This window comes from Nematolebias whitei, chromosome 19 (assembly GCF_014905685.2).
Source record: "Nematolebias whitei isolate Nwh7 chromosome 19, NemWhi1, whole genome shotgun sequence".
Classification (NCBI taxonomy): Eukaryota; Metazoa; Chordata; class Actinopteri; order Cyprinodontiformes; family Rivulidae; genus Nematolebias; species Nematolebias whitei.
In genome coordinates, this window is record NC_056516.1 from 35,750,851 (window position 1) to 35,772,169 (window position 21,319).

The window sequence follows — 21,319 nt, forward strand, 5'->3', positions numbered from 1 at the left end:
TGTTGTGGCGCCTCGGACTGATGAAGTCTTTTGGATGAAAGACGAAACTTCTCAACAAAACGAAACCGTCCAGAAATATACTTTTTTTTTTTCTTTTGAGAATTTCCAACTATGTGCATGTTTTAAAAAAATGAATATTTATGAACATTTTATTACGGTCATATCTGATCACGGGGGTGTAACGATACGTGCTGCGGTACGGAAAAATGTTGGTGCAGGCCTTTCGGTTGGACGTAAATGTGCTCTGGATGATGAATCTCGTTTGCATTTCCATGCAACGAACACGCGTGGAGGACAAAGGCAGATCAGAGCTTGAGAACCCAACATGTGCAGTCTATGAATAGAACCATGTTACAATGTTCCTTCTTGTTGGAATTTTAGCCAGTAAATTAAACCAAGTACAAGCTTCAGTTGTCCACCACACCCCACTGCTATGTGCACCTAAATCTGTCTACCTGTTCGTACTGAAATGCTATAAAATAATTATTTTCTTAAATATAACCATCCTGAATATGCACCAAACTGGAAATTCAAAACCAAGGTACCTGCTGAACTTTTGTGTACTCATCCTGACAGTTGTTGAATTTTGCCTTAAAATGTTTTTTTTTTTTTTTTTTAATTTTACGGTCTGTGTCCAAGCGGTGAAAGTGGACGGCCTCCGAGTCCGGCCCGCTGCCTCTGTGCGCCGTAAAGCCAGCGTGGCGTTTATTCCTCTCCTCACACCGCTCATTAGTTACACGTCCATCCCAGCTGTTCCTTCAGACCTGCTTCATGTGAAAGGTTTGGGTTTCTTTTCTGGAAGAGAACAAAAAAAAACCAGACTTTACATTTGTTAGCAGCAGTTGGGCTTATGAAGTACGTTTAAATATCTGTTTGTTGGATCAGATGTTTAGCTGGATTTAACAGAAGCACGTTTGCCAATGATAAATTAAACCTTATTACTATTTGCAGACCTGCAGTTAAAGCCTGTGGTGTTAAATCCCAAACACATGCTAACGTTAGAGCATGAATTTATCATTTCACCAGATCGCCTACTTGCTCTCACATTTAGCCACTGTGTTCCTGAAGGGTGCCGTCTCTACCTGCTGGTGATTTCAAGTTGGAAATTCATAGAAAGCACTCCTTCGAATAAGTCCCGTGATAATATTCCCTTCACTCCTGACGTTATACAGTTACTGCTCCAATAATGTCAGCCATAATTGCAGATAACAGCTGCTTTAGACCACAAATTGTCTGTCGTTACAAGACGTATTAATTAAAACAGGCCAGGTGGGGGGTAACTAATGCGAGCAAGATGAGAAGATTATATTTTATTAACACAGGCAGTGAAGGGAAAACAGTTTATAACCAAGTCACAAGTAGGATGTTCTTGTTAGCATCGGTGATGATGAAAAATCTGCTGGTGATTTTGTTGTTGAACGCACACAGAGTGTGTGTGGTGTTTGGTACGTTTACTGTACGGGTGCGAACCTCCGTGTCTGGTGATTCGATTCAAATTCAATTTTTGATTCAGAAACGGTTTTTCCTATTGAAATGGTCATAAGCGTTTAACTTGTGTAACTGACAAGATTAAACAGCAATGCAATCAAATAGAACATTTGTTTAAAACAATAATTCTAGCTTCTTTACTGCATCAAATCTTTTTGCGTCATTTTGTATTTATACCAAAATCAGGAACAGATATAGGAGTGCATAAAATTATGTAACTTAAATGATTAGGTTAGTTTAGCTGCCTGGATTTTTCCTCAAAAAAAAAATAAAAGCTAGGAACAAATAATTCATCCATCCATTATCTTTACCCACTTAAGTTAATTAAGCTTAAACACATTTTAAAATCGATTTATGTTTTTTTTTATTATTGGTTCAGAATCGCCAGGACTAGGAATTGAGATTTTTTTCATGCACCCCCAGTTTACAGCAAACTCTCTCTTTGTATTTTGCATCTTCTCGTACCTTTTTCATGATAAACTTGTAGGATTCTTGATAAAACACCTTGAGCTCCTCATGACTCTTGAGCTGGTAATAAATTGTTCTGGATTGTCCTGAAAGAGCAGTGAGGACTCTGGTGGTGCACTGAATAAAGCTAACACTAAACGTAACGAAACGGGAGTTTTCACTTCACTTGTCGTTGTTTTTAGTGTTTTGGTTGATTTGCAGACTGAAAGGAAGGTAGCCAATACGCATGAAGCCACACTGCCCTGCCAGCGTACCTGTCCTACCTGCTTTTCAAATTAAACTCGTTTGCATCAGAGCATTAAATTACCAAAAACACACCGATTGTTTTCACTCAAGGTAAAGTTTAGCCTGAAGTGATCACGTCACTTTTTCTGGGTTGCAGACTCAAATACATCATATTTATAATAAAAACACATAATAGGATTTTAATGTTTCTTTTTCAGTGTTAGTTTATTTATCTGGATTGATTTTAATATGATAAAAAAAAAAATGAAGAGCCACTGCTTGGGACGTGGCGGCATGGTGGCTCAGCTGGTAGAGCTGTCGCCTCTCAGGGAAGGTTGCCAGATCAATCCCGGCCAGGGGCCTTTCTGGGTGGAGTTTGCATGTTCTGTCTGTGCATGCATGGCTTTTCTCCTGGTACTCCGGTTTCCTCCCACAGACTAAAAACATGCATGTTAGGCTGATTGGTAACTCTAAATTGTCCCTAATGTGAGCGAGAGAGTGTCTTACTGTCCATGTGATGGACTTGCGATCCGTCCTGGGCGTCCCCCTCCTTCACACTGCGACTGCTGGATATGGACACCAGTGACCCCCCCGCAACCCAGAATGAAAGAAGTGGGTAAAGATGATGGATGTATGTTTGGGAAGTTTTATCTCACTGGGCTGCCACTGTCAGAGACTAATTGGTGACTCAAAAAACTGAAATTTACTAGAAAATGATCGTCTCTAACCCTCGTGTTACTGATTTGTTAGTTTATCAGCGAGCATTATGGGTAATTTGAGCAACCAGTTATAGAAAATCACAGCCTAATTTTTTTCCACGTGGCTCACAAAACTGTGATCTAGGCACCATAGTTATTCATTTCCCGCCTCAGATCACATACTCTCTGTCGCTTGATTTGTACCCACCCTGGCAGCTGCTCCTACATTTATAATTTAATCATCTGGAGGACACTTTTGAAAGACAGTCAGCTTTAATAATAATAATAATAATTTATTATCGGCGTGTTCTTCCATCTAAACATTCAGGGCTGCAGCTTTGAATGCTTCTCTTTTTACCCGCACATTCTCTAGAAGTTACAGAAACTAAATCCAAAAGGGTTTGGGACTCCCAAAATAACTCCGAGGACCGCCGCAAACAGTTTGAGGTATTTTGGAAATTCTGTTTGCTAACTGGTCGACACCAGTCGCAGCCCAGTGAGATACAACGTGAAGTCTTCCGGTGGTTCTTCTCTGCAAGTTTCAACCAAATTCAGACCAAAAGAGCAATCTATAATTCTTCTACTGTTACTTTCACATAAAATATGAAATGCAACTGAAAAAGTCAGGACTTCAAAAAGAAGTTTAACAAAAAATGAAGTATTTAGAGTCGAGTTTTAATATTTTAGAAGCTCCTTGGAACAGAGTGGAAGTCCTCGCTTGAATTCTTCAAAGGAAGTCCATGACCCGACCCGAGAGAGTCTGAGTTGGCATGGATTGACCCGGCAGCCTTCAAACTACCGTATTTTTCAGCCTATAAGTTGCGTTTGTTTTTTTGCATATCTTGCGTGCCCTGCAACTTATACGCCGAAGCAACATATTTATGGATTTTTTCCCATATTTATAAAACAATTCTTGGCTGAGATATGAACGTTTTCATTTATTCTGACTGAATGTATTGAACACTACAATTTTTAGCTGTTAGATGACACTCGAGTAGTATGGCATGCTGTAATAGGTAAAAGTGGATATTATTGACACAGTCGGCTTGCCATAGCCTGCCACCTTCGTCCAGCTCATGGAGCAACCGTCAAATCAGCGTCATTCCGCTGCGCTGCCCCCATGAAATGCAGCTGATCTGACCGTCAAAACGCATTTATTAAGGGAAAGTTCAACTGAGACACACCTTTACTATAATTTCAAGCAAACAAATAATTGTTTTTAAGTGTTAATCTTGTTAAATTCCTCCTGTGCCCGCCATTTTGCAGCCAATCGATTTTTGGTACAACACCGGCCCACGTTTCTGGGTTGTCAGCGGTGACGCGTAATAAATGTGACGTATACGGCAAAGCAACATATTTATGGATTTTTCCACTGTGACATATTTGAACTGATACGACTTACAGAGCGGTGCGACGTGTATGGCGGAAAATACGGTATACGTCTCGAGGTGCCTTAAAGTCCACTGTGGTCACAGTTTAAAGACACTTGATCTGAACTGGGAGCAGCAGGAAGAAAAAAGACGTTTTACAAGCGCTGGCTTTTTTCTGTGATGATGTCTGAGCCCTGTCTATGTTGTAGTGTGTTATGAACAAACATTATCCTCGTTTTACTGAACCGTTGATTTCATATTTTCTGTTTCCTGCAGTGAGAGAAGGCATGAAGACATCATCTTAGTCATCAGTCATGGCCGATAAAAGGAAACTTCAAGGTGAGCTTTCTAACCGAGCTCTGCGTGCTTGTTGTTTTCGTGTGTGCACGGCTCTTAAAAACACCTGACTTGATGCAGATAAGTGTTGGGATTTGTTTCGGGCTGATCCGGTGCCAGATGGGTGAGGTTTACCTCAAATGTCAGCGCAAGAAGCGGCGCGTTTGCGCAGAAGCGTGTGAGAGTGTCTGTGCTTTGTTTTGCTGTGATTTGATGGTGCGTCGCTCCGGTGATGTCAGGACAAACATCCAGCATCATCTCTGGATGTTGTTACAGTGTCATCGCACCTACTTCAGCTTAAAGTGGATTTTGGTGTTTGGTTTAAGCCGAAGCAGACTTTGTAAATAAAATCACATGAGCTCACAAGTACGTTGCGTAAGCTGTCCTCATGCCAGGTCACAGGTTTTTGGCTTCAGCTGTTTACCAGTTTTTACTACAAAAACAACATCTAAAATAGCGCATTTGATTTCTACTTTTGGGGAGAAGTATATTCAACAAAACTGAGCTTTTGCTGTGTGTTATTTAAAATTCCCTGCTAGGTAAATTTCCACCCTGATCGAGGTCACTGAGTTCACCTGATCTTTCTTGTTGTATATCGGTTGTAGCCACGTATCACTTAGCTTATTAGCATATCAATACAGACGTGCAAACATTGCACCAATGCAGCTACAATGGTTGTAATAAAACAACTGCAAATTACCAGTATCAGTAATATTACATTCACTGTTAAAGAATAAAAAGTACTAGGGATGCACAATATTAGATTTTTGGCCGATATGTTAAAACTTATTTGGCCGATACCGATATTTTTCCCCCTAGACGACTTGCAGAGACTACACAGCTTTCTCTGCGGTGGAATTAAAATTATTATTCTGCATGATCGTTGTCAGTTTGGCCTGCTAACAAATGCAGATGCCAAAAAGGGGGCTGTAAATGATCTAACACTATATAGATATATAATATATATAAAAAAACAGCACCTTTTATATCGGTGAATTATTTTGATGGACTGTCCGATATTTAACTTTGTCACGAATATCATACAATATCGTGCATCTCTAAAAAGCACACTTATTTTTATTTACCTTTTGCTATATTTAAGCCCGAGTCATGATTACAATAAAGTCCAAAAAAAGATTTAAATCTAGTTAAAGTCAATTCTTTGTAACTGTAATTCAATGCAGTGTATTGTAATAAACAGGGCAAGGATGGCGTAAACAAAACAGTTATTTTCCTTACCACATCGCAGCACCACTGAGGTGTCTTAACACGTACGTTAGTTAAATCTGTTTTAATAATGTTTATTAACTGATCATGACAGGTTGAAACTGTGCTGAAGTGTCGGTTTGAGACTCAGGATCATTTTAAGTGATTTATTTTGGACATACATTTTTGAGCGGACATCAATCCTGACATCTGTGGTAGAGAAGATGTCTAAGAAGATGCTTGTTGTTTCAAACATATTATTCCTGATTACATGTTAAAAATCTAAAAAATATCTTTTTGTGTCTGCCTCCCTACTTAGAAATGTATTTTCTGTGAAGCTTCACTGGTTTGAGCCGTTTCCAAACAGTATAAATGTTTTTTTTTTCTGTTTTCTTCACTCGTCTTTGTTTAGTAAATGACATTATGACTTGCTAAAACCAACTTAGTTTGAATATTTTGTCAGACACGCGTGTAAAAATCGGCTTGTGATGCTGCACCGATTTCAGAACATCCGGGCTTTCACTGCTGCGGTGCTTCTGCTCTCATCTCCGAACTTTTATTAAAGAAACAATAAGACTCACGTTGACTAATGCTGGGGACATTTACAGCAAAATGAATCTGAAGCCACACAGTACAGTAGATGTGTTTTTCTGAACAGTGCCGGTAGCACGGCTGGTAAAAAAATATATAGTAGCCTACCAGGAAGTAATCTCTATCGTCATCTTCCTCCTACGCACTGCGCCCCCCTCCCCCAGTGGACCAGTGAAACCAAGTTTCATTGGTCCACTGTGACCCGTTTGGTAATTTCATTGATCAGATTTTTTTTTTAAAAACCTTTATTTATACAGGTAGTTTCACTGAGTCACAAGGACCCACCCACCAAGAGAGACGTGTATTGGGCAGCTATGTAAGCGCCCGGGTGTTACGAGGCGAAATGTTTTGATGGCATGAAGCTCGTTAGCACATAAAAAAACCCCTGAAAATCCATAAATTAGCTGCAACATTTTATAAGCCGTGGGGTTCAAACCCTGTGAAAAAAGTAGCAACTTATAGGCCTGTCGTGATAATAAATCAATCACATGATTAATGAAAATTATCAACCTCGTTTTCATTTATCGGCTTTATCGTTTCTTCGAGTTTCTCTCCTTCTACTGAAAAGCAGCTAAGCTGAGAAGCTAAGCTAACAGGCCGACCTCGGGAATAAACGTCCGTCTTGTCGAAGCTCCAAAATTCACGGTTGAAACTCGTGCCTTCATGTAAAAAGTTGTTTTTCTCTGCACCATGTCAGCCCATGTCACGTCAAGGGGCTTCCCTCCCATTTTTCTTAAAGAGACACGCTGCTCAACAGTCCATCATCTTTTGGTTCAAACAGTCTTATACTCCCATCCGGTGGTCAAAAAAGGTACTACACACCAAATAAATCAATATTTCTTCTAAAATTTGACAATTAATTATTGTTAAATTTCAACCAATATTATCGTTTATCGCAATAATTTCTGAGAAGATTAATCACCCAGCAAAATTTGTTATTGTGACAGGCCTAGCGGCTTATAGTCCGGAAATTACGGTAATTGGCTTTTATTATTTCAACCTGAAAAAACAAACAAAACAAAGTTTCTCGTTTTGTTGTCTCCCTCACATTAAAAAACACAAATGTATTTTTGTTGAAGTATATTCATGAAAAAGACGAGGTCAAGTACCACATGGGCTTAGAGAGGTGGTGGACTTTCATCTATTAATACCACACTCGTTGAAGTATTTGAACACCAAAGTAGTTTAAGCCGGAGTTTGTTCAGACGACTTATTTAAAGCTGCATCTTTTCTCCACACCCTCTTCCAATAACAACAATAGAACTAAAACAATATAATAATTAAAATATCAGTTTAAGTTGGAGCTGAGATTTACAAAAGTTGAAAGATGTATTTTGTTTTAAAGTTCCAGGTAATTTGTAAAGTTCTAATTTGTAAAGTTCTGTCGGATCCATTTTTCTGGGGTAAATGTTTCCCTGGGTGTTCTGTTTTGGATCTGGTTCTGCTCTGGAAACGACGAGGGTCGACCTGGTTCCTGTAGTCAAACTGCACCTTAAGACTCTCCTGCCGCTCATTAATATTCCATTCATCTTTCATGTTTTCCTTCTTAATTCTTGTTTAATTAACGTTCATGACTTTTTAATAGTACCGAAGTGGGTTTGTGTGTCTGAATTTAGCAGACAGTGAAGCCCGTGTGTCAGATGTTAATGTTTATTGAGAAATCTGACAGCAGAAGAAAACTTTGTGGCTCGAAATATTTAGATTAAAGTTTAGGAAACATTTGAATTTACTGCTAGGTTTTGTTTTGATGTTTTTACGCAGACTTTATGATATCATACCATTTTTATGCTGGAGTTAACTCAAGTTATATTGGATACTAAAGAGCTGATTACCGTCTTTTTCGCCGTACAAGTCGCACCTTTTTGCATAAATTTGCAGGTCCTGCGACTTATAACCGAAGCGACTAATATACCTTTTTCCTAGGAATGTGCGATATGGCATAAAATTCATATCACGATATGTATTGTGAAGGGTGACGATAACGATATATATCACGATATGTTTTTGGTATAAAACTTGCAATAGGAATTTTAAAAAAGCATATGAAGTCCTTTTGCCATACTTTATTTTGAATTAAGAAAATTCCACTACTAGGTCTAGAGAGTTTTTAAATAATGAACAAATCAAGTATTAGGCTTCTTTTTTGTAGTGCAAAACAGTGCAAAAGATATCAAATGTAGTTTTAGCCATATACGTTTTAAACAAAAGAATATGTTGTTAACTCTTAATAGTTTCCAGTATTTTCACTGAAGAAATGAACAACAACAGAGCAGCATTTTACACTAAAAACACTTCACCCTCCAACCTCTAGAGGGCGACTCCTTCCGCTTTAAGGAGAGCTGACAAAATGAGTCTGTGGCTTTGACCAGAGGGTCTCGCAGTAAAATCACACAAGAAGAAGAAGAACAAGAACAGCGTTCTTTTCACAGATCAGAGAGCAGGTTTCTGTAAAGCTGACCAACGCTTACTTTAACTTTCGACGGAAAAAAAAAGACGGAACACAGCGTTTTGCACATGCGTCCCAATACTGCAACACTACGGCAAGCCGGCCATATTTAACATACTTAGCTCTCGAGAAAAAAAAAGACTTTAACACCACTTACGCACAGTTTTCAACAAACAAAACAATTAAACTGACAACTCTTATTTTACATCAGACACAGCATTACTGCAGTTAGCCGGTAGAAGACAGATCTATATCGTAGGCTAAATTTATATAGTTTCTACCATGTACCGTATATATCGCGCATTCCTACTTTTCCCCATATTTATAACCCAACTTTTGGCTGACGTCTGACTTTTTCATTCTTTCTGACATGGAAAATATTGAACACTACCAACTTCAGCCACTAGAGGGCTCTCAACCAGTATAGCAAGCCAAGTGTCTCATTAATAGACAAAAGCGTTCTTCTGACAGTGCTATTAGCTTGCTGAAGAAAAAATGGGAGCCGATTTCCCGCTCTTAACGTAATTTATACAGACCGGGTGGGGACTAAATTTTTCAGTGCGATGCTTTGCATATCGGGATAAACCCACTAAGCGACAGCCTTAAAGGGCGAAGCCTATACGAATTAGAAGCAGCTGATTTGATTGTTAAAGTGCATTTATTAAGGAAAAGTTCAACCGAGACACACCTTTGCTACAATTTCGAGCAAACAAATAATTGTTTTTAAGTGTTAATCTTGTTAAAGTCCTCCCGTGCACGCTCCCACGGCCGCCATTTGGCAGCCAGTTGATTTTTGGCGCAGCACTGGTTCACGTTTCCGGGTTGTCAACGGTGACGCATAATAGATGCGACGTATACGGCGAAGCGACTTTATGTTTTTTCCACTTTATTAGACATATTTGGACTGATGCGGCTTATACGGCGGTGCAACATGTATGGCGGGAATTACGGTAGTTCCCAGCTGGAAGAATTAGGAACACGTTCCGGTTCACGTTAAAAATACTGAAGTAATTCCTATCGGAAATTAAACATTTAGACTAAACTAAATGTTTTCTTGTTTGCATTTTTTTTAAATAATCATTACCACATGACGAAGGTTGGCGTAAGTCTGGGAAACGGCGGTGATGACAAAGGCTAAAACGACAAGTTTCTTTTCCTGTCGCTCTTTAATCCGTTTTCATCCGTCGTAAACTATTTATATAAATGCAGTCGAAGGATTCTGGGAGTTATCTGTCATTTATGGTATGTTGGATGCACGTGTGTGCGTGTGTCACAAGCATAATGTGCCTTTTATAATCTGCATATTTTATGAGATGTCAGCTCCGGTATGTAGGCGCTTCATTTTTTAATGTGTTTGTTGTTTTTACTGCGTGTCGGCTGCGAGCTCGTCCTGTTTTAAACACAAACTGCTGAGCAGAACCGCTCAGACAACGAGCGCTCAATGTATTTTTTATAGACATCAAGTAAAAGCAGCGCTCGGATTCAATTAAATGATTTAAACGAGCACGAGGCGTTACTTTTACCTTGTTTGTCCGCATGTCTTAAAACGGCACTTTTTACGTTATGAATCGCTTTAATAAATATAATATTTCTCTTTGTTTCTCTTCCAGGTGAAATAGATCGATGTCTGAAAAAAGTAGCGGAGGGAGTGGAGCAGTTTGAAGACATTTGGCAAAAGGTAATACTTAGTTTATAATGCACTCGTTTTAACAAATAAACTATTTCATTTTGTAAATTATATGTACTGATTAATTAATTCTTAAATTATGCTTTTGGTAAAGTTTATAGGTGCATTAAACAGAAAAAATAGAGAATGATTATATCAAAACTGCTAATGTGTTTATAAAATGTTTTAAACAATAAATATGTTTTAAAGAATTCCCAAATGATCATCTATTATTAATTTGTCTGATTTAAAATTTTATGTTGGTGAAACGTGGGAAAAAGCTTAAACCATGAGAAACTTTAAAACCAAAACCACTTTTTTTATTTTATTAAAATGCCTAAAATATAAATAATAAAAAAACGTTTATTCAGCTAAATAATAATTAACTAACAGCTAGTTTCATATATTTTATTCTGCCTTATTTTGAATTATTGCTTATTGATAAATGGCTGGTAATTGTTAAAACTTTAATGCGATGAAAAGGCCGTGAATCTTTTATTAGTTTAATTTACTTTTATTTAAACCCACAGCCAAAATAGTTATAGAAATGCTATTTCCACGATAAAAAAAATAAAATAATTTCTTAATGTAGCTGTTTTTGAATAGTTTTGATAATGTTGTTTATCATATTCAATTATTTTACTTCACCTTTGACCGTTCAGAAGTTTGTCTTTTATAATAATAATTTAACTGAATTACTATTGGAGCCAAAACTTTTACAGTTTTCTGTAAAATCAGTTATTAAAATGAAAACAAGGTATTTTGTTCAGTGTTCTGATTTAATTTTAGGTCTTAATTTGAGTTTTGAACTCGTTGTGAAGAAGTGAGCACATTCATTGTTGCCGTTTTCCTCCAGAACTTACTCATCCCTTCTTTTTCTCTCTCTTTCTCTCCTCAGCTTCACAATGCAGCTAACGCAAACCAGAAGGAGAAGTATGAAGCCGATCTCAAGAAAGAGATTAAAAAGCTCCAGGTAAGAGCAGGGCGCTTTAAAATGTTCAACAAAATCAGAATTTATATCTTGACGATAATAACTATAAGTATCAATGTGCTTTATTTATTAAAGTTGGGTTTTTGTGGAGAACAGGATCGTTTGGAGCAGCAGTTTAAGAACTGTTCATCCAAGTCGCGGATCTTTTTTTTTTTTTAGTTTTTGCTAAAACGTTGAACTCTATTTTCACCGTACTTATTATTTATTAACCTTTATTTCACCAGACAAACCCCACTGAGATTACATGGCTTTTGCAAAGGCCTGGGCATGACATGAGTCTTTACAAGAACATCCAGAGCTTCTCACGGAGTCAGTCAGTGCAAACGTTCCTCTAAGTGATTGCTTCATTAAGACAAGGGAGACACTTGGACTATAAAACCCAAACGTGGTGTACGGCGGCAGTAAGCCTGCTTCTGTTTCCACAGTCTGTGTTTTGCACGTTTGTATCTGGAACCAGTGGCACCTTTGAGGTCGTGTGTTTTCACAGCCGCCCACATGTTGATTTAAGCTTTGTCATTTCAGGACCAAATGATGCCGACGGGTTCTGTGTACAAACAAACACATGGAAAAGATAATCGTGCAGACGGTTCATTGCTCAGGGCTGCTGCAGACTGACTTTACTTACCTGTGCAACCACTTTTAGAGGCGGAAAATCAAAGTTTTATGGAAAAATAAAACACAATAAACAGTTTTTCGTGGTTTTTTTTTTTTTTTTCATCTTTCCCGTTCCACAATTTTTGTGCTATTTTAACAAATCATAAATCAAAACATTCAGCTCTTTCAGGACAATCCTAATATGACTTTGGGGATTGGTGCAACTTTAGCTGTTTGAAATATTTAGCCTTTTCTGCCAACTTTCTTTGTCTTATAGAAAACGAGTTGAGCTCATTTTACAACCTTTTACTGCTCCTTTCATATTTTGTTCTGCTTCAGCTTCTTTCAGCTTCCTTCTGCAAACTTACACTTTTCAACTACTTTCAGCTAATTTCAGCTGTTTTGGGCTCCTTTCAGATTATTTGCCTAACAACATATTTGTGCTTCTTCTAACTTGATGCTAGTTTAATCTTTTTCTGCTATTTCAGCTACTGCATAGCTGTTATGCTTTTTTTTTAGCTAATTCCACATTTTTTGCACTCATTTAAACTTTTTTCAGCTTAATTCAGCAAAAAATGTACTCTTTCCACTTCATTCTTGCAATTTAAGCTTCTGTTTTTTCAGCTGTTTTATTGCTAATTTCAGCTTTTTCCAGATGATTTCCTTTTTTCTGCTCATTTCTGCTTCTTTCAGCCAAATTTGAGCAAAGTTGTGCTCTTGCTACAGCTAATTTAAGCTTGTTCTACATTTTCAGCTAAATTTCTTGCTTTTTTTTTTGCAAATTTTAGCTGTTTTCAGATAAATAAATAAAAAAATTGTGGTAATTTTGGCTACTTTCAGCCTAAATAACTTATTTTTGTTAATTCCAGCTTGTTATGATCCTTTCAACTTATTTCTGCTAGTTTCAGCTTTTTCTGTCTTTTCAGCTACTTTTTTTTTCTAATTTCAGCTTTTTAATTCATTTCCTATAACTCTTTTGCTCATTTCTGCTTATTTAAACATAATTCAGCAAATATGTTTTTTGTTTTGTTTTCTTACTTAGGCTTGTTCTTCTATTCCAGCTACATTTCAGCTTGTGTTTAGCTAATTCAAGCTGTTTTTAGCAAGTTCTAAGCATTCACACTGCATTTTCGCAGGAAATGCAATTTCTGTAGTTTTTATTATTTCATCATCACGTCATGTGTGTCACAAAGAACAGGCACTGGTGAAAACGTTGTTCTAACATTGAGGTGTGGATGGCGTGCACGTGTTTATTGTCCAACCTTTCTCTGTCAATAAATTCTCTACTGTTGCTTTAACTTTCAACGCTGGATTAATTTTTGAACACAATTACAAATTCAAGGCCTCCAGGAACACTAGAGTTGCAAATGGTGAAGATTTCAAATATCTGATCCATGATTTTTACCGATAAATAATATCTCACTTTTTATTTTGCAGAAATATTGCAACACTAGGACGGACATTTATCACTTTTGCGAGGAGGAGGGACAGTGGTTTGGACATGTCCAGAGGAGGGACAGTGGGTATATTGGTAGAAGGATGCTAGAAATGCAGCTGCCAGGACAAAGAGGAGACATATGATGCAGTTAGAGAGGACATGGAGGTAGATGGAGTGAGGACAGAGGACGCAGAGGACAGAGTGAGATGGAGGATGAGGACTCACTGTGGCGACTGTTGACGAGGGAAAAGCTGAAAGAAGAAGAAGAGATTTTCTGATGATGACAATTTTACGATGTGACATACTTTGAATTTTAAGTCGCAGCTGGACAGCAAAGGCTTTAACTCTTCACGAGACGATCAAAACGTTGAAAAGACAGCTCAGCTTACTTTCATTAAAAAATGAAAGTAAATTACTTCCATTACTTTCATTTAAAAAAAAAAGTCTTCTCATCATACAACCAAATAATTGAGAACTGAAGCACATGAAGGCAGTGGCAATGGAGGTGGTACTGGAGCAGGTCTTCATTATAGCTTTAGAAAAGCAGAGCGTGCTCTATTCACACAAGGAGAGCTGTTGGTCAGGCTACTTCTTGTTGCTCTCTAAAATAGTTATTGCATCAAATGGAGGTAAACGTAGATGTTTAACAACATGTTAAAGTACACCAGAATGCAGGAAATAGCATCTATGCTACAGTATTTGCATTCCAGCATCGTTTGGATAACAAATTAAGCGCAGTGTAAATAAGAATTTTATTTATTTTTTAACAGAAACTGCTGAAATTACGAGTTTTTGGAAACTTGATAACACGGCTCGGATGGTTTGCTGAAGCCCACGAGTGTTATATTTCATCTTCCTCAGCCAGAAGTGTTTGTGCACGTGTGTGCTGCCGTCTCCGTGTTGTCATGAAGACCAAACTCCAAGCCTAGCCAGCGTGCTTCACGCAGACGCCACTTTCACCATCCATGACCGTTAAACGCAGGTTTCTGCACGTGTCACAAAAGCCTCTGATGTTTCACTCTTCCTCTCCCGCTCCTCTTTTCCTCCTCGTCTTCATCTTGTCCCTCAGCGTCTTCGAGACCAGATCAAGACGTGGGTGGCATCCAACGAGATCAAAGACAAGAGGCAGCTAATAGAGAACCGCAAACTCATAGAAACGGTGAGTACGAGCTCATGGCGGGATCTTTCTTTATTGGAACTTTTATTAAAACGCAACGGCAGAAAAACTCGAAACAAAATGAAAAACAAATGTTCCCTTAATTATCAAACAACACCAAAAGTTTTCAGACGTTTTCACTGTAAAGAAATAAGTAGAGTCAACATTTCCTAAGCCTTTTTGCAGCTGAATTAATCACAAGATGAGAGTTTAATAAGTTAAACAAAATCAAAGGACTTGAAATGAGAGTAAAAGCAGCTCAAGTCCAAAGAAAAACATTTACAGACCAGAAAAGTCTGAAAAATGAATAAAATCAGACAATACTGATCAAACCCGCTTTAATAAATATAACAAGATGTGCTTCTTGAAAACAAAATGTATTCAAATGTGGTGGATTGGGACGTTTTTATGATATAAAAAAAACAGTTTTTATCATAATTTTTGTGTTTTTTGGTTTGTTTCCGTGATCGTCTTGCAGCAAATGGAGCGGTTCAAGATTGTGGAAAGAGAAACCAAGACGAAAGCATATTCGAAAGAAGGCCTTGGTCTTGCTCAGAAAGTGGATCCAGCTCAGAGGGAGAAGGAGGAAGTCGGCACGTGGCTAACGGTGACTTTCAAAATAAAGATTCGAGACAGGACCAGTGGTTCTGCTCTTATAATATGAACACATTTCTGCCTAATCTTTACAGTAAATATGCAGAAACTAGACTTTAAATGTAAAAAAAATGAGAGTTTTAATATAACTGTACACAGCTTTTATAAATCTACTGTACTTTATATTCCTGTAGATAAAACGAGCCGCAGCTGAGTTTTATTCTGATGTAGTTCACTTAAAAACACAAAAGGAAGATTAGTTGTTTAAGTTAGATTACTTGAGTTTGAATTAAAATAAAATGTAACACTTTGTTCTAACAACATCAAAATAAAACTAGTTTTCTGAAGCTTATTTTTCTGTTAGGATGTGAGAAATTATACTTAATTCTGCATTTACCAGCTATCTGTATTATTTAGTAATTATTCAGTATAATGACCACTTAAAATAAGTTTCTTTAGTTATAAATAAAGTTGAATTAAAGTCATTTAAAGCTTTGGTTCATTTGTTGCCAACAGCTATCTCAAGATTAAGATTTTTAAGGCTGCTAAATGAAAGTTGACAGTTTATGAGGCCCTTCTCGTCTGTTTTCAGAACACAATAGACACGCTGAACATGCAGGTGGACCAGTTTGAGAGCGAAGTGGAGTCTCTTTCGGTCCAGACCAGGAAAAAGAAAGGAGACAAAGAGGTCAGCCCGCTCTCGTCTGTGAATCAGTCTTTCTTCTCGTTGCAGATCTGTTGGTTTGTCAGCCTCGTAGCCTCCTCCTCATTCTTTTATCTCACCGTCTCTGTGGCAGAGAGGTCACACGGAGGGCTTTCCGTTCGTTTTGTGTATCTGGGCTGAGCAAGATAATCTCACTGACCACCGCGAGCCTTCCTTTTAGTCCTCTCTGGGGACATCATTTATAGAAAACTTCTTGATGACAGACTGCGGTCGCTTCAGAGAACTTCCTGCGTTAAGGATTCATATCCCATCTCCAACCTGGCAGAAGGGTTATTCGTCTCGACAGTGACGTTATATCCAGTTTGGATGTCTCTTCCTGTTTCGAAGCACGAAGTTTGTTTGAAGATCGTTTTATAAATTAGTTCATCCAGCAAACGAGCGTTCGACCTGACTGCTGATACGAGTTTTGGATTTTTTTATAATAAAATGAAACGTTTGATGTTCAGAATCAGGGCTGGGCCATATCGTATCATTCTCGATAATACCGATAAAAAAAAACTTGCCCGAGAATATAATTTGTATTGTGGTATGTTAATTTCACGGCATAAATACGTCAGGGTGCCCCACCCAGTTAACAGAACCGGGCGCGCTGCCTTCTGAACCGAACTGCACCCCCGCCGCCTTTCAGTACTGGCATAATGCTAAGCTAGCCGTGCGCAATACTAGCTAGCTAAAAAGCTAAAGGCATCGCTCACGCTGAACCTCACGCTTTGTGGTGGGTTTGGTTCTATATTTTGTGCAGACTTTTTCAATCTAAATAACAGAAGGATCATTGATATTTTTTATTTTTATACTTTGAGACTGAATACTTTACTAAATAATGTAATTGCAGTAAAATTAACCCTTGTTTTTTTAGTTTTTATATAATACCGCAAAGCAACATGCTAATTTTGTCAAATGAATAAGTATGATTTCTATTTTTGTTATCACAAAATTTATCGTTATCGTCAGAATGCTCTGAAATATCACGATATTATATTTGAGCCATATCGCCCACCCCTATTCTGAATACATTCACAAAGGTCACTTAAGTTACTAAGTTAATTAGTAATGAAATAAAAATCAGATTTCTCTGGAAATCAGGGAAAACCTGGAAAATGATTTTAACATTTTCCAGACAGAGAAAACTCTGGGAATTTGAACTCTGATCTGCTGATTTAAAGATGATCTGAGATTTTAACGTGTACGTTTATCAATTCTAGTGTTGATGAGTACATGTCTGCCTATGGTGGCTTTTATTATCTGATGGTGCACAATAAAATTAATTACTAGGAATAATTGCTGTATTTTCATTCATTCAACTTATATTTATACAGATTAGTTCCCATTGAGCCTCAAGGACTCATTTACAAGAGAGACCCATTTCAGAAAGACTAAAGTAGACAAGGAAAAGAGCAACACGAGGGGAGGTAAAAAAAGGAAATGGCTAAGTATGAGGGAGGCGGAGCGGCGCTACTTTTGTAGCTGTTTAGCTAGCGCGTCTGTATTGTGCGCTGCTAGCTTAGCGCTATGTCAGTGCTGGCAGTTCGGTGTGCAGGGCGGGCGTCCTCCTTGTATGATGGTTAGCTTCGGTCCATCGAAATGAAACCCGCTTAGGTTTAAATCTATTTTGGTGTCTTTTACAAATACATTAGCTGGTTCATGATGAGGTCATCAGTTTGTGTGCACGTCAGCGTTAAATCACAAGTTTTCACTTCTCTGCTCTCTGGAGGAAGCAGAAGCCCGAAGCCTGTTTTACTTTATTCTGTTTTCTATTATTCTATTGATGCTGATGAATGAGCAGAAATTGTTGCTGTATATACAGTAAAACCAAATAATAGCTAATCAGTTTGGCTCTGTGACAAAACAAACACAAGTATTGTAATTTCTTTTCAGCTGCAACCCCAGACTCTAACCTGAGCGCCAGATGTGTGTTAAAACACAACTTTAAGTCGTCTCTAACAGATAATTTCTTCTTTTTTTTTATCTTTCCTGAAAAAATAACCACTTGGTAATAAAAAATGCTTTTATGATCAATATCCATCTTTTACCTGCTTCTTCCTTTCTGGCTCGTGGAGGTAGTGTACGGTAATAAAACCAGAATATTTTCTTTATTGACAAATATATTTGATACGCCGATGTTTTGATATCCGTCACAAATTTTGATCAGATCTGCTGCTGAACAGGAGGTTTCTTGTGATGTTTAAGGACTTTCCAGTCCTTTCCTGACTTACTCAGCTTCTGCTGCCATAAAAACACCATTTATCCAATTTGTTTACCGTATGTTTCACGTATAAGTTGCGGGTTTTTTTGCATAATTTACATGCCCTGCGACTTATACACTGAAGCGACTTATTTATGGATTTGTTTCCAATATTTATAAACCAATTCTTAGCTGAGATATGACCGTTTTCATTCATTCTGACTGAAAATATTGAACACTGCCATTTTCAGCTGCTAGATGGAAGTCAAGTAGTATGGCATGCCATTGTATCATGTAGGTAAAAGTAGCTTTTAATGACAATCGGCTTGCCATAGCCTGCCACCGTCGTCTGCCTAGAGCAACTGTCAAATCAGAATCATTTCGCTGCGCCGCCCCGGTGAAATGCAGCTAATTTAACCATTAAAGTGCATTTATTAAGTAAAAGTTTTACTGAGACACACCTTTGCTATAACGTCGAGCAAACAAATAATTGTTTTTAAGTGTTAATCTTGTTAAATTCTTGTTAAAGTCCCCCCGTGCACGCTTCTGCGGCCGCCATTTGGCAGCCAATCGATTTGTGGCACAACACCGGCCCACGTTTCCAGGTCGTCAGCGGTGACGCGTAATAGATGCAACGTATTTATGGATTTTTCCACTTTATTAGACGTATTTGAACTGATGCGACTTATAGGGCTGTGCGACGTTGACGGCAAAAAATATGGTAGTTCCTGATGTGTTTCATGGATCGTTAGTTGTTGGAGAAAACAAGAGGCCTGTAAGTTCATCATTCTGTAAACATGTCCAATATTTTACCTTAAACTGTAAGAAACTGCAAGCGTTAAATTTTCAAGTGTTCAAAAGCACTTTTAATTGTAAATAAAAATAAAACATAATATTACTTAGTCTGTATGAATTAACCTAATAGCATGGTATTGAAATAGTGTTGAATTAGTTAATAGGGATATTACAGCACCAGTGTACAGGAGTTGGTCTCATTCTTTAGAGTTGATTGTTTTTTTGCTTTTGAATCAACATCCTTGATGTTTATAGACAGGGGGACTGTCTCTAAAGTGATTTTCCTCTGTACTTTTTATAAGGTTGAAAATAGAAGCACGTTTCAGACTTGTTCCTCCTTCAAGTTTAAATTTTTTAGTGAACTACCGTTGCTCTCTGCTTGTGTTCGAGTGCTTATTTTCTACATTAGACTCAATTTGACCGATTGATTCCTTTTTTTACTGAAAAGGTTCAACTTGGTCCTGTTGAATCAACGACTTATCTGCACAGAATCCTTTACCGTTGTAGCGTTAATAAGCCGAGATGAACACGTTCATATTCTTAGACTGGCCTGATGCAGTCCGGCTGCACCTGATCGGTCACGAGTGTTCATCTCGTGCGTTGAAGAGCTGCTGCGTTTTATTTATATCAGTTTATCCAGCTATGTTTAGTTTTGTTCATACATGCCCTGAAGCACAGTTGGAGAATAAACCACTCCGGTTGTACGTGGAAATTACTGGAAAAGGACTAGTTTGATTAAATATTGAGATCAGAAGTAGATCATGCCTGAGGCTGTAACATCCACATACAGAAGCAACTCATGCTCCCTCCGTTATATGATTCTTCCTCGTTGTTACAGTAAATATTTATTGGTTTATGTTCTGCTGTGAAATGTGTCGTTCTATAGCTTATTTATTAACACGTGTACTAGCGACAACATTCGTTTAAACACAACAAAAGTACCGGTAATTACATTTTACTTCGGAAAAACATTCACGCCTGCCGCCTCCTTTTCCCTGCCTGACCCCGTTCCTGTTTTACAGAAGCAGGATCGGATCGAGGAGCTGAAAAAGTTCATCGAGAAGCATCGGTACCACATCCGAATGCTGGAGACGATACTGAGGATGCTGGACAACGACTCGGTGCAGGTTGAAGCCATCAAAAAGATCAAGGTTTGTTTAACTGTCAGCAGGTGGTCGTTGAGGTTTCTCCTTCTCACATTTGGTGTTGAGCTCAGGGAGAGAACTTTTACAATAAAACGCAGCTGAAGTTTGCAGCAGTAAAATCTAAACTAGAGCAACTGCATTTCCTGTGAAAATGCAGCGCCAAGGCTCATTTCAGAACGTGCTGAAAAACAGCTGAAATTAGCTTAAAAAAAAAACGTGCTCAATTGTAGCTGAAAGAGAAGAACATGCCAAAATTAGTAGAAGAAAACGGAAACAACATATATTTGCTGAATTATCAATCAACCTTTATTTATACAGGTAAATCCCATTAGGTTTTAGGTAAATTAGGTATAAATAAGCAGAAATGTGCACAAAATTTAGAAAATTTGTAAAAAAAAAAAAAAAATTCTGAAAAGGCAGAAAGAAGCTTAAACTACCAGAAGGAAGTGGAAAGTGCTGAAATTAACTAAAAAATGTGGAATTAGCTGAAAAAGCTACGATTAGCATAAAACAGCTATATAGTAGCTGAAATAGAAAAAACTGAAACCAGCAGAAAAGAACTGAAATTAGCATAAAGTTAATTAGGCGGAAAGTAGCAGAAAAACTTGACTTTATCTGAAATTAGCTGCAAAAATGCAAACAAGTAGCTGAAAAGGAATTAGCAGAAGAAACACGTTTGCTCAATTAGGCTGAAAGAAGCAGAAATGAACACAAAGTGGTAATTATCTGAAAAAAGCTGAAATAAAAAAAAAACAGCTGAAAAGTAGCTAAAAAGCAGAAGGAAGAGGAGAGAGTACATTTTTGCTGAATTGGACTGAAAAAAGTTTAAATGAGTTAAAAAATGTGAAAAGTCTAAAATTAGCATAAAAACAGCTTAATAGTAGCTGAAATAGCTGAAAAAGGTGAAGCTTGCAGAATAGGCTGAAATGAGCATAAGCTGAAATCACCAGAAAGAAGTAAGAAGCAGAAAAATGTTGTAGTTAACAGAAATAATCTGAAAGGAGCACAAAACAGCTGGAAGTAGCTGAAAAATATTTTAAATTTGCAGAAGGAAGCTTAAGAAGCTGAAAGGTTGTAAACTGATCTAAAGATCTGAAGGATGGAAAATGAGCTCAGTTCATTTTCTATGAGAAAAAATAAAAATAACAGAAAAGGCTAAATATATATATATATATATATATATATATATATATATATATATATATA

The 21,319-nt window shown here is 37.7% G+C and overlaps 1 protein-coding gene across 1 annotated transcript in view; it reads left to right on the plus strand.

The window, feature by feature from the left end:
- cnot3b (CCR4-NOT transcription complex, subunit 3b) overlaps nucleotides 1-21,319 on the plus strand; it is a 38,840-nt gene that overhangs the window by 1,509 nt on the left and 16,012 nt on the right. The window contains exons 2-8 of the mRNA XM_037693611.1: nucleotides 4,526-4,588; nucleotides 10,439-10,506; nucleotides 11,393-11,467; nucleotides 14,587-14,676; nucleotides 15,152-15,280; nucleotides 15,860-15,955; nucleotides 19,991-20,119. Coding sequence (XP_037549539.1) covers nucleotides 4,564-4,588; nucleotides 10,439-10,506; nucleotides 11,393-11,467; nucleotides 14,587-14,676; nucleotides 15,152-15,280; nucleotides 15,860-15,955; nucleotides 19,991-20,119 — 612 coding nt within the window. The 5' untranslated portion in view covers nucleotides 4,526-4,563. The remainder of the gene's footprint in view (nucleotides 1-4,525; nucleotides 4,589-10,438; nucleotides 10,507-11,392; nucleotides 11,468-14,586; nucleotides 14,677-15,151; nucleotides 15,281-15,859; nucleotides 15,956-19,990; nucleotides 20,120-21,319) is intronic.